We start from the raw sequence: 13,982 nt of genomic DNA, 5'->3' as shown, positions 1-13,982 counted from the left end.
TTGCTATTTGGCTCTGTTAACTAATGAGTTTGCCGACCACTGCTCTAGGGAGCTCTGAAGTCAGTTAATCTAAACTTGAGTCAAGCTTTGATATTTACATATTGAGGATAATTAATATACATAAAATTAGTTTTTTAAAGTATACACATATGTACTTTATCTCTCTCTCTCCATATATATATATATATATATATATATATATATATGCTTCAAAGTATTTTATATTAAAAATACAAAATTAAATAAGAAAATTTAAAATAAAACTTAGTAATAGTGTATTTAAACACATTCTCAGAATTTGAAAAATAGAGATCCATAAAAGAATATTAAATATCTAGCCGAAACAGGTTTGGCTCAGTGGTAGAGCGTCAGTCTGCGGACTGAAGGGTCCCAGGTTCGATTCAGGTCAAGGGCATGTACATTGGTTGCGGGCACATCCCCAGTAGGGGGTGTGCAAGAGGCAGCTGGTTGATGTTTCTCTCTCATTGATGTTTCTAGCTCTCTATCTCTCTCCCTTCCTCTCTGTAAAAAATCAATAAAATATATTTAAAAGAAAAGAATATTAAATATCTAAATAATGTGACTAATTAAATTTATTTAATACATTGAAAATACTTTATAGGTATAACTAATATCAGCATTTTTAAGGCTTACCCATGACAAGTTTGCCCATTAAATAAAAAATAAGATAAGTATCCCCATTAGTATCTAAAAACTTTTAGATACTGAAAGTGTTAATTAAATAATAAAAAAGTAATACAAATACTCAAAAGAAGTAAAAAATTATCATTCCTAGCAGATATGCTTTTTACCCAGTATGCAGTTATTCAGTTCTGAATAATTATCACTACCTTCCCTCAAGCTAAACTAGGGAATGTAAATCCACTCTCACCCCCTCTACTTTGGGTTTTAGGTATTTATGTTCTTATAACCTGACTCTTGCTGGCTTGCTTATCTCTGGTTCCAGTATCAGTTTATATAATCCATCCTGTTTCCCTGATATTTGGCTACCCCTGTTCCAGCTTAACAAAGTTCATAACTATTTGAGTTTTTGTCCTAGCAATACTTTCTTTGATTCCACATGTTCATGTTCAACTAAAAAATCTGTACTGGACCATATGAAAATAAAATAAAATAAATTTATTATAATGTTTTTTTAGATATTTTATGCCTTAGGATTTCATTATTTATGAGACTGCACCCAGAGACAGATAGACAGACATAGATAGATATATAACCATACAGACACAACTGACATTTGCTCTACTCATATAAAAATGTGGTTTACCTTTCGTAGAAACTACTTTTTCCCACTCAAGAATTTTAGAGGCATGGTTTTTCAAAAGAATTGAACATTCCTCTAATCTTGACTCCATGATCATGATTGCACTATATCTTCGAGGGACATTTTCCCATAGGTGTGTATAAATGGAATTAAATGAACTATCTTCTTTTATTTTCCTCAGAATGTACGCCCATTTATCTTTATCTCGAAAGATGATTTCCCCTGGCCAATGATCCTGCAAAAAATGTTATCCAATACAACTTAAATCAACTAGCTAAAATCAACTAGATTTTATTACACAGCATTATTTTTTTTATTAAATGTATTCTTTAAAATTCTTGAAACAATCATAAACTTTATAAGTTTTAAATGCTTTATAAAAACTTTTTGTCCTAAATCATTTGAAAACAAGTTGCTTACCTACCATTCTTGAATACTTTAGGGTGTATTTTCTAAAAGCAAATACATTGTTCTATATAACCAAAATTAATTATCAGACTCAGGAAATTGATATTGATATACTGTTTCCTAGCTAACCCTCAGATTCTACTCAAGTTTCATCAATTGAACCAATAATGTACTTTATAGCAAAAGGATCTAGTGTAGTATTACACATTCATTTTTCTTCAAATGTCTTTAGCTCCTCAGTTTTTTTTGTATACTTAAAAACCACACTGGTATTTCTAATTCCAATTTCAAACATTATATTTTCTCTCTTTCCATGTTATAATTATCATCTCCAACAATGAAAAACCTAGCTGCCATCATCTTTAATATATGTATTTATTTTACCTATCTTCTCAGATGATCACTAACCAATCTCTTCTACCTATTGGTAGCTTCTTCTCCATTGGATGCCCTTCTCATCCTACTCAGGCTCTGAACCTCTTGCCAGGCTGCCCCTTCTATAGAGATACACTCCTTACCCCAACTTGGGCTCTGACTTCCCACATCAGGCCATAGCCTACCTCCCACGTCCTGAAATCACCCTTCATTCCTTCCCCTGGCTACATGTGGATACCATCCTCATTCCCTTGGACTCTAACACCTATGGTGTAACCTGGACACCCTCCTCACTGTGGTTGAGTTCAGACAGCTTGCTCTACATTATCACAGTGAATCCCTTTCTCCCCTGCCAATTTGGAGGCCTGCCTTGTTTTGGCCCCCAAATGGCTTTAGGACTAAATTACTCAGGAAGGGAAGGATATGAAGAAACGAGAGGAAAATAATAGGAATAGAAGGAGAATCACAACATTAATGTTTGCAAACCAAATAAAAGATTATATTTCAATGTAATTAATTAATAACAAAACCAAGAAATTTAGCCAAAATAATCAAGGGATGGTAAGTAAGAGAATGAATTTTGGAACTTGTATGATAAGGGGTGACCAGGCCTGCAGGGGAGGGCAGTTAGGGGTGACCAGGCCTGCAGGGGAGGGCAGTTAGGTGTGACCAAGCTGGCAGGGGAGCAGTTAGGCATCAATCAGCCTGGCAGGCAAAAGTGGTTAGGGGCAATCAGAAAGGCAGGCAGGTGAGCATTGGGAGCCAGCAGTCCTGAATTGTGAGAGGGATGTCCGACAGCCTGATCCTAGGATCTGGCCTAATCGAGCAGTCAGACATCCCTCGAGGGGTCCCAGATTAGAGAGGGTGCAGGCTGGGCTGAGGGACACCTCCCATGCATGAATTTCTTGCATCGGGCCTCTAGTCCTATATATAAAAGCCTAATATGCAAATCGACCAAAGGGTGGAATGACCAGTGGAACGACTAAGAGAAAGACTGATCACTATGACACGCACTGACTACCAGGGGGCAGACTCTCAACAGAGGAGCTTCCCCCAATCCGCAGGCCCTAGGCCAGCCAAGGTGGGTGCCAGCAGGGCCCCTCCACCCCCGATTGCCCTGCCAGTTGCCCCACAGAATGGTCCTGATAACAGGCCAGGCCTAGGGACCCTACCTGTGCATGAGTTTCATGCACTGGCCCCTAGTAAAGTATAAGAAACTGAAAGCTGACAAGAAGGTTCCAGGTACTGTTCTAATGCTAATTAGTAGCAGAGCTGGGATTTGAACATAAGCAACCTGGCAATCTGAGCCCAGAGTGTATGATTTTAACTACCACACAACTATGAAAATACATACCTTTGCTTTTATATTTTAGAAAAATTAAATGGAGATAGGCTTAGTCATAAGTGATTTAGAGTATATTTCAATTTCTCTTTTGTTTTATTTACTTGTTTATAATATGCCACATTTAAAAAAGAATTGCAACTTCATAAAGGCAAGACCTTTCCCCTTTTTAATTCATTAATATATTCTACTAGGTGTACCAGTTAATAATGGCAGATTTTGTAATCAAAGAAAACATGATAATTTCAAGAGAAACATCAAAAGTGCTTTATTATAAGTAATGCCCATCGCTAGCTATACATTTTCCCCATCTTTCAGGTAATCTGTGGATACTGTCCCAATAGAACTTTTATTGTTTTGAAGCAAACCATTCAGAGATCCAATTTTCCACTTCTTAGTATGTTTTGAAGTGCTGCTCAGAAAGTGCATGTGCCATCGGTCCAAACAAGTGATAATCTGAAGGAGCAAGGTCTGGTGAATGCGGCGGGTAGGTTAATACTTTCCACTCAAGGTCTTTTAATGGGTCTTTAACTGGTTTTGAAGTGTGTGATGGTGTGTTATCATGAAGCAAAATTATTTTGCCATATCTTCTGGCACATTCTGGTTGTTTCACAATCAAAGTGTGGTTCAAATTGATTATTTGTTGTCAGTAGCAATCAGTATTAATGGTTTCACCTGGTTTTAGAAGCTCATAATATACCACACCTTCCCGATCCCACCAAACACAGAGCATTGTCTTCTTTCTGAATCAATTTGGCCTTGCAGTCGATGTTGATGGTTGACCTGGATCAACCCATGATTTTGTGCACTTTCGATTCTCAAAATAAATCCACTTTTCATTGCCAGTCACAAGTCAGCGCAAAAAAAGACTTTCTTTCATGATGTTGAAGCAACATTTTACTAATGACTTTTTGGTTTTCCATTTAGCTGATGTGGCACCCATTTTCCTTCCTTTAAAATTTTTCCCATTGCTTGTAAATGATCAGAAATTGTTTGCTGAGCAGAGTTTAATCTTTCTGCAAGTTGTTTTTGAGTTTGACATGCATCTTCATCCACTAACACTTGCAATTGTTGGTCTTCAAACTTTTTCGGTTGACCTGGACGTTTTTTGTCTTTCACATCGAAATCATTACCTTTAAAGCATTTAAGCCAGTGGTCACAAGTATCTTGAGATAGAGCATGTTCAACATAAGCTTCCCGAAGTATATAATTACTTTTTCTTCAAAATAGTGAATTAAAACTTCCCGCAAATGCTCTTTTTCTGACACGAAATTTGACAATTTTAAATGTAAAAATATCTATGATGTTAACACCTTCAGAAAATTTGACATATGAAGTTTTGAAGCTTGCTGTCAATACAACAAAAAGCATACATATAAAATTGCATATATATCAACATATGTGTAACTCCATCTATTGAAAATAATCTGATTAACTGGTACACCTAGTAAATGTCTATGTGCCTGATGCACAATAGGTAATCAAAAATAAGTTTTAAATGAGTTTTATGGAGTTTATGTTTTTTACTATTGTCTAGTTTTGTCCAGCAAACAAAAAATTAAATATACAGTCATTTTATTCCTAGATGTCCTCAAATAACCAATAGTTTGGCAATGAATAGACATGGCCCAACCTTAAAAAAACAACTGTATTTTGTTGGGAAACGATTACAATAAGAAAAACTGTACAGACACACCCATAAATGACAAAAATGGTACAACTGGATATGTTTTATTAAATGTTAGCTGATAAAAATGGAAGGCCATCAATATAGATGTCCTTTGCAAACAAGGATGGCACTTTAAGTTTGATTTTATTCTATCTTTGGTGAAAGGCATAAACCTGTGATCTAATTTGGTTAGTATTATTCTTAATTTGAACAGAGTGACTACGCATTTTAACTTCAAATATTTGGAAAATTTCATCTGAAATCATAGGTTCTCAAACATGCATGATGGTATAGTCCAAATGTCTCATAATTTTGCTGAGTTTGGCTTAATTTTAACTGTAACACCTTTCCCTTAACATTAAAAAAGACCCATAACATTGTGATTAACCTACAGCACATTTCCATCATTATTTAAATTAAAATATTTGCAAAAGCTTATCCTAAAAGTATTTCAAAATTTTTGCTTTGCCCCAGTGATTGAAACAAACTTTTGAAAATTAAGAACATGTTAATTTTACTCCTAAAGGGATTTTAATCCTTTTTAAAAACATTAAGAAAATAAGGACACTTACTTAAACAAATATAATAACAGAAAATAGATATTTAAAAATAGGTACTTTTGAAACTCGTTAAGAGGTTAGTCACAGCAAATTCTGTTTACATTTAAGCATAAGTAAGTGCAAATTAAAGTCTAATCTATTCAAAACATGTACACACCGCATTAAAAAAGCCTCTCTGCCTTCCACATTGACATCGTTTTCCTAGCCTTTGACACTCCTCAACACAAAACAAACCTGACCTTCAGATTCACAACTGCATGAACCCAAGAGAAAACCCATTCAATCCCAATAACTCCAGGAGTCAGTAGTTACACATAATGGAAACTGGAGCTTTCAACATAAAAACACATTTTAAATATTTTACCCTGATTCAACATCAAAGAATACTGATGTAACACCACTGCAATACCTGTCTCAGCTGAGGTGAATGTAAATGATGTAAGTAAGAAAAACTGTCAGATTTTCTTTAAGGTGTAAATATACGAGACAAAAATTTTACATTAGCAAAACAACACAGGTATGTCTATATAATTCTTCTGATAGGACATTGGACTAGAATTTTTAAAAGTGGAAAAGAGAATAGAATATTGACAAGAAGGAACAGCTATGAGATAGAATAGTTACTAAAAGGAGGCAACTATTTATAAAAATTTCCTACATTGAAATGTATTTTCCACATTCATTGTAGTGTTATTTACAATAGCCAAGATGTGGAATCAGCTCAAACTCCCATTAGTAGGTGAGTGCACAGATAAGCTGTGGTACAATTACACAATGGAGTACTGCTCGGTCATACAAAAGAAGAAAATCTTACCTTTTGCAACAGCATGGATGGACCTGGAGAGTATTATGCTAAATGAAATAAGCCAGTCAGAGAAAGACAAATATCACATAATATCACCTATATGTAGAATCTAATGAACAAACAAAATAGAAACAGACTCATAGATATAGAAAGCAGACTGAAAGCTATTAGAAGGAAGGGGGTCAGAGGGCTGAGTTAAAAAGGTAAAGGGATTAAACAAACAAACCAAGAAATTGCACCTTGTAGACACAGACAACAATATGGTAATTACCAGATGTTAAGGAGAATGGGTGGAGGGAGAGGTATTATAGAAGAGAGTAAATGAGCAATAAATCATCATGGAAGAAAATTTGACTTTGGATGATGAACACACAATATACAGATGATGTATTATAGAATTGTAAACCTGAAACTTGTATAATTTTATTAACCAATGCCACCCCAATAAATTCAATAAAGAAAGAACAAAAAAAATGGAACCCATAAGAGTTATTATATCCTATCATTAAAGCTTTTCCCTAAGCTTTTTCCATCTCCAGGACTGATATTTTAAAAGATGTACTGGTACATAAAACAGGATACTCTACTCACCAAATTGTGTAACTTTAAGAATTCTTCAATGTTCCTTGGAGGTCGCTAATAAAGAAAAATCAATATTGTTCATTAACATAAATTCAGATTGTTTCTAATGCTTAGAATTTAAGTAAATAAAAACACAACTTGTTATAATTTTCAGAGCCATAAGATACTGTAAAATACTCACTTTGTAAAGTCCCTGTTCTTTGAAAAGTGACAGAGATCAGTGTTTAAATTCTGTGCCTCCAACCCAAATTCTATTAAGAGGATTCCCTCTGCTACCCGACTCCTACAGAAAAGCTCCACACGAATCCTCCTGAATGTCCTCATTTCAAATTCCTACAAGAGTTAAAAGATATTTTGGGCTCTCTGGGAGGGTGTCTACAACAAATCCAGAGCCAAAATGCAATAACATGCTCCTCTTGAAGATGAAGTATTTAAAAAGCCACACTAGTGACATGGTGAAAATACTTTAAATATTTGGATGTTTCAGTATAATAAATATTGATAATAACCCTATTTTTATTAGCAGTTTCTTGTATGTTAAAAATGTATCCTTTCATTAGACAAGTTAATTTTAATAGAGACTACATATTGCTCTTCCTTGCCTTAGAGACTGTGTACACATTCTTCCTGCTGCTTAGAAGGCTCCCTGTTCCAAACCCTCTTCCTCCAACCCATTCTTGGCCTATTTAACTCTTACATCAAATATCAAATTCTAAGTAATTTTTTCTAGGAAGCCTAATTTGGTCCCCAAAAAAGGTTCTCTATGGTAACAGACAGCAGATTTTGTATTTTTACAAGGATAGAAACTATGGTGTAATCACTGCAGAATTGTCAAAATTTCACACAGAGGCTGGCCTATGGCCAATGCATAATAAGTACTTAAAGTGTTCATTAATTAATAAATGAGTAGATGAATGTCAGAGAAATGCGTGTTTATATATTTTTTTAAATAAGAAAAAAAAAAACTAGTGAGAAGAGCAAAATAAGAGAAATTCAGAATATCCTATTATACTATTAATACCCTAATGGGCTGATGATGATCTGTCTGAAAAGGTTGCATTACATTTTAATGTACTAAAACACATATTTGTTATCAATAGATAAAATGATCAAGATTAGAAATTCACAAGGCCATATTCTATAAAAATAACCACATCTGAGTTGAAGATAATATTTCATTCTCTTAATACTGTTTAAAATAGATGATGAATATAAGTAAATATATTAATAGATAATACAGTAATGAAAAAATAAAGAATATGTGTAACAATCACAAAAAATAAGTGTTCAGATACAAAGATGCATACAGCTGTCAGGGGAATTTCATGGAAAGCGTGAAACTCTAGGGCAAGTCAGATTGAGAAGTGCGGGAATAAGAGCGAAGTAACACAAAATGTGTAGAGAAAAAAATGTCCATGATATATGTTCAGGGATAGTTATTATAGTAGTTTGGCTAGAAAGAAGCTTTGAGTGTATTTTGAAATGATCAGAATATAAAGGAGCCAAATTAAAACCAATTACATTTTGACTTTTTTTCTTGTAATCTCTGTCTCATACAAATCACTTCTAGTACAAAGCACTATAGTAATATCCACAGTTCAATAAAAGGGAATTAGAAAATGAATTAAGGAAATGAAACTTGTGTAGGAAAGTTCAGCTAATTTCAACATAAAATCCCAAAGTTCTCAGTTAAAAGGAAGAAAGGCTCATGTTAGGATGTAGTACAATGCAAAACACTTATGCTTCCATGGTAACAACAAGAAAAACCTGGATCAAATAAAAAGCTTACCTTTCTATGGGTTAGGGAAGAGTGCAGGAAGCCAGTGAGCAGGAACAGTTATATAATTAAACCAAGTGTAGGGCTGCCTAGTCATGAGGCTCTGCGCAACTGCACAGTTTGAAAACCCAGAAAGCTGCCTTACCTGGCAGCCTTGCTGACCTGAAACCCAGAGAGAAATATGCCCTTTATAAGCGAGCATGACGCTGTTGCAGCTTCCTTACCCAGTAATAAGATCTGTGTTGGCTTCCCATGATTCAGTAATTTTGCAGAGACGAAGAGAAGTCAGGCTGGGCCTTAGGTGTCAATGTGAGCTGGGGAAACAAACAGGAGTCTGAAAGACACCCAAACACACACACACCCAAAATTACCCCTACAGCCTACACCTCACACCCGATTCTTTTTCTTTTTTTTTTTAAAGCAGCAGCTGTGGAGGAGACTGGGAAGTTAGAGCATTTACATAGGCCAGTGCGTTCTTATAATAATGGGGTTCCAAGGCCCTGACAAAGTTGACTCGAAAGGTGAACCCAAAATATTTAAAACTTCAGTCCAAACCCGTTCCAATGGAATACTGACAAGATGTAAGAGGTGGCTTTGAAGAGGGATGCTGGAGGTGGGTTAATCACAGGTGAACTCAACCTAATGAAAGCTGCAGCCAAGAGCAATGGTGGGGGGGGGGGGGGGGGGGAGGGAGGAACATTTGTAATAATATGAACAGTAAAAATTTATTTAAAAAAAAAAGAAAAATAAAAGCCATGTTTATGCCTTTAAAAAATAAAATAAAATAAAATAAAAAAATAAAAGCCAACGTAAGAAAAAGGCTTGTGCTCTCTTAGAACTAAAACTTCAGTCTCCACATTTTTTCCACATAATATCTAATACACAATAAGACAATTAAAAGACATGTGAGAAGTAGGAAAATGGGACCCATGATCAAGAGAAAACAGTTCATACGTACGAATTCACTGATAATACAATTATGGTAATTAGCAGATAAGGATTTTAAAGCAACTATTATAAATATGTTAAAGGTTTACAATATATATTGGATTATATAGTTCATGAAAATAATGGTATGTTTCAAGAGAAACAGAAATTTTAAAAAGAAACTACTGAAATATTTGGAATACTAATCTTAAGAAAACTGGTGTGTCTAAATTAATATCAGATAAAGTAGACTTCAAGATAACAGTATTACCATACCTAAGTAAGGTTACTTCACATTGATAAAGCCAGTTCATTCAGAGGACATATCAGTGCTAAATGTGTTTGCAACTAATAAAAGAGCTTCAAAATAAATGTAGCAAAAATTGATCAAACTAATGAGAAATATTGTCAAAACCACAATTATATTTGGAGTTCTTAACATATCTCTCTGAGTAATTGATAAGTCAGGTATATACACAAATCAATAAGGAGATAATTTGAACATTATCAAGCAACTTAACCTAACTGACATTTATAGAACATACGATTGCAGAATACACAATCTTTTAAAGCAATGGAAGAGGAAACATTCATCATGAACCTATGCCAAATTGTTTATGAGAAATATTGGCCTGAAATTTTCTCTATTATAATACATTGTTAAAATTTGGAATTAAGGTTATTCTGGAAAAAAAAAAAAAAAAAAAAAAGGTAATTTTTTTTCTATTCTCTGAAAGAATTTGGAATCTGAAAGATCAATTCTAGTTCTTCTTTAAATGTTTGATAGACCTTGCAGGTGATAATACCTAAATCTGAACTTAAGGAGGAGTTTTAAAATGAGAATACTGTTATAGTATTAACTAGAGGCCCAGTGCATGAAATTCATGCAGGCGTAGGGTCCCTAGGCCTGGCAGGTGATTAGGACCAATCTGTGGGGCAATCAGCAGGGCTATTGGACCCCCACTTGCACCCACCTTGGCCTGGCACGACCCACTCGCTAGTCCTGCCCCCGGTGGTCAGTGCACGTCTAACTCCCAATTGATCAAACTCCTGCCTCTGGGGACAATTTGCATATTAGCCTTTTATTATATAGGAGGAGGATTGTGTTTCTCCCAAACCCAATTCCTATGTTGAAGTCCTACCCCCCAATGTGAGTATATTTGGATATGTTGCCTCTGGGGAAGATATCAAGGTTAAATGAGGTCTTGTGGGTGGGACCCTAATCCTTATAAGAAGAGGAAAAGGTGCCAGAGAGGTATTTCCCTGAAGGCACAAAGGCCATGTAAGAACACAGTGAGAAGGCAGCCACCTATAAGCCGGTAAGAAAGATCTCACCAGAAACCAGCCCTAATAGCACTTTGATCTTGGTTTTCTGGCCTCCACAACTGTGAGAAAATAAATTTCTGTTATTCTAGCCATCCACTACATGGTATTCTATTATGGTAGCCAGAGCAGACTCATACAGATACAATTTTTCAAAATTAATATAGGATCATTCAGGAAGGCTAGTTCCTCTGACATCAGTTTTGATAAATTGTGTTTATCAATAAAAATTAAAATGTCAAATAGTTTGACATATTTGTTCTTAATATCTTCTTATTGTTTTCACTATCTGCAGGATGTTTCCTTTTTGATTACTAGTATTTGTACTTTTAGTTTCCTCTTTTTTCTTGGTCAGTCTCCCCCCCCTACTCCCCCAAAGACTTACCAATTTTATTAATCTTTTCTAAGAAGGACTCCAGTGTAGATTTGTTTTTAATATTATTGATTTCTGCTCTTATTTTCATTAGTGCCTTTATTCTATAGATATTTGAGGATATTCCAATGTAAAATTTGATCCTATTATGAAGCTATTTGTTTGACAACCACTGTTCAGGCACACTGAACTTCCTATCACCATTTAATTCTCATTCTTCAATATGAATAGAAATACAAGGACTACTTGATATTTAAATAACTATAAAAATTTTAAAAAGATAAAAACAAAAACATAGAAATCCAAACAAATAACTGAAAATAAAATCTGAATGGATACAGATAATGGGAATAGAAGAAAATCTTTAAAATGTCTTTAAGATTCTTAGAAAGATACAAGGTAATACATCCCTGAAACCAAAACAGCATATTGTAAGGTAATAGAGAATTTTTAAAAGTACAAATATAATGGTATTAATTAAATATTAAACAAAATGTCTGTTGCGGGGGAGTGTGGGGGGAGTTGGAACTGAAAAAATCTGGCAATAGAGGATTATTCCAGCAAAATGATTTCAACCTAGAAATTTAAATGTAGGCAGACTATCAAGTGTGTGACATTTTTCAGATCTGAAAAGTAGTTTAAAAAAAATCACCTTTCTCCCTGTATTACCGTGTTTCCCCAAAAATAAGACATCCTCTGAAAATAAGACCTACTTACAGGTTTCCTTCTGAGTGAAATATAAGGCATCCCCCCGAAAATAAGGCCCCCCCTAGGCTAAACATGAGAGATTTGGTCCACTGATTCTGAAAGAAATGGAGTCAAAAGAAATTCACCAGGAAATTCAGGAATTGGATTGTTATGATGATGTTCCAGAAGATGATGATATGATTGTCATTGAATAAATGAGTAAATTCTTGATACTGTAGGATACACAGTTTGTCTGGTTTTTGTTGACAACTACCATACTTCCATACCGTATACAGGTTATAAATTTCCTTTATTTTCATTTAACAATAAATTTGTACCATATTCTTCTTCATAGAAAAATAAGACATCCCCTGAAAATAAGACCTAGCACATCTTTGGGAGCAAAAAATCAATATAAGACACTGTCTTATTTTCGGGGAAACAGAGTAGTTTCATATTGCTGCTATAACAAAGGAGCACAAACTTAGTCACTTAAAACAGCACAGGTTTATTATCTCACAATCCTGGATATTGGAGTCTGAAACGGGTCTGCAAGGCTATGCTCCTTCTGGAGGCAGTAAGGGAGAATCTGTTTCCTTGCCTTCTCTAGTTTCTTGGAGTCATCTCCATTTCTTTACTCCTCAGCTCCTTCCTCCAACCTCAAAGCCAGCAATGCAGCATCTTCTCCCCTCTCTGTCCTCTTATCTTCCTCTTATAAGGACACTTGAGATTATGCATGGCCCAACCAGATAATTCACAGTTATTTTCCCCATCTCAGGTATTTAAATTAATTGCATGCGCTATGCAAGGTTTCTTTTGCCATATAAGAAAACATATTCCTAGGATTTGGAGATTAGGATGTGGACATCTTTGGGGGTGTTCATTATCTGTCTACCATACTCCCATTCATCTTTTCTCAGGAAGGTACTGGAGGCTATGTTTCATAAAAACAAAGAAAAAATAAACAAGGGATCCAACACAGGAGAGCAGTATTGGATTGTAAAAGCAACCAATACTGAAGGAACTAGAGTTTATAATGCTCTAGTCTAGAAGGACTATCTGGAGTATAAAAAGTTAATCTTCTAGATTAACTGATGTGTTTGATTGTGATGTTTTAGCACTTTGGTAGAGTATTTGAGGGCAGATTACAAAAGAGTAAATATATAAATATGGCATTTTATTAAGACAAAGGAAAGTACCAGGTTGCATGAAAAGTTAACATGGTGAGGGTTGACTGATATTTACAAATGTTGATTTAAACAAAAACTGTGATATTACTATGCTGAGAGATGAGGGGATGAAAAACGGGTGGGGGGGGGGGGAGATGTTTGAATAATTAGGGATGGTATGATAAAAGAGCTTTGTCATTGACTTCCATAGGAGAAAGTCAATGAATAATGTCTGAGATTGAAAAATCAAAAAATTGCAGTATAGCTATATTTTGAAATATGGAGTAAATAACAGAAGTAATATTAAAAAGACCTCAAAAAATTTTCCTTTTGAAAAAAGTTGAAAATAGAGTGGAGAGGTTAGGAACCACTGTTTTGGTTAAAAGCTTAGAATGTGGCAAACTATTAATGCTCATCAATATACGTATGTTTCTTTACATTTCCCAGGCTCCCTTGCAGCCTGGAAACCAATTTATGGCCAATGAAATCTGGGAAAAGTGATATTAAAAAAATGCCATTTTTAGGGCTGATCTCTAAAACTTTTTGCGTGATTCATCAGTCTTTCTTTCTTGTCAGCTGTGGACTCCAAGTCCTAAAAGAAAGAGCAGAACCACTAAAAAAAGAAAAAGAAACCTGTATCTTTAAGTCTAACATTTCATTTGACTAAAAACACCTGTAATCAATTTCTTGTGAGACATAA

General features: G+C 34.8%; 1 protein-coding gene across 1 annotated transcript in view; it reads right to left on the bottom strand.

The window, feature by feature from the left end:
- Positions 1–13,982, bottom strand: part of FAM227B (family with sequence similarity 227 member B) — a 193,735-nt gene that overhangs the window by 177,340 nt on the left and 2,413 nt on the right. The window contains exons 2-4 of the mRNA XM_084898380.1: positions 9,028–9,117; positions 7,036–7,080; positions 1,289–1,520 (exon numbers count right to left, since the gene is read on the bottom strand). Of these exons, the coding sequence (XP_084754506.1) occupies positions 1,289–1,520; positions 7,036–7,080; positions 9,028–9,057 (307 nt within the window). The 5' untranslated portion in view covers positions 9,058–9,117. The remainder of the gene's footprint in view (positions 1–1,288; positions 1,521–7,035; positions 7,081–9,027; positions 9,118–13,982) is intronic.

Source organism: Pipistrellus hanaki, assembly GCF_964339955.1.
Source record: "Pipistrellus hanaki genome assembly, chromosome: 1".
NCBI lineage: Eukaryota > Metazoa > Chordata > Mammalia > Chiroptera > Vespertilionidae > Pipistrellus > Pipistrellus hanaki.
This window is presented reverse-complemented; position numbering and strand designations above follow the sequence as displayed.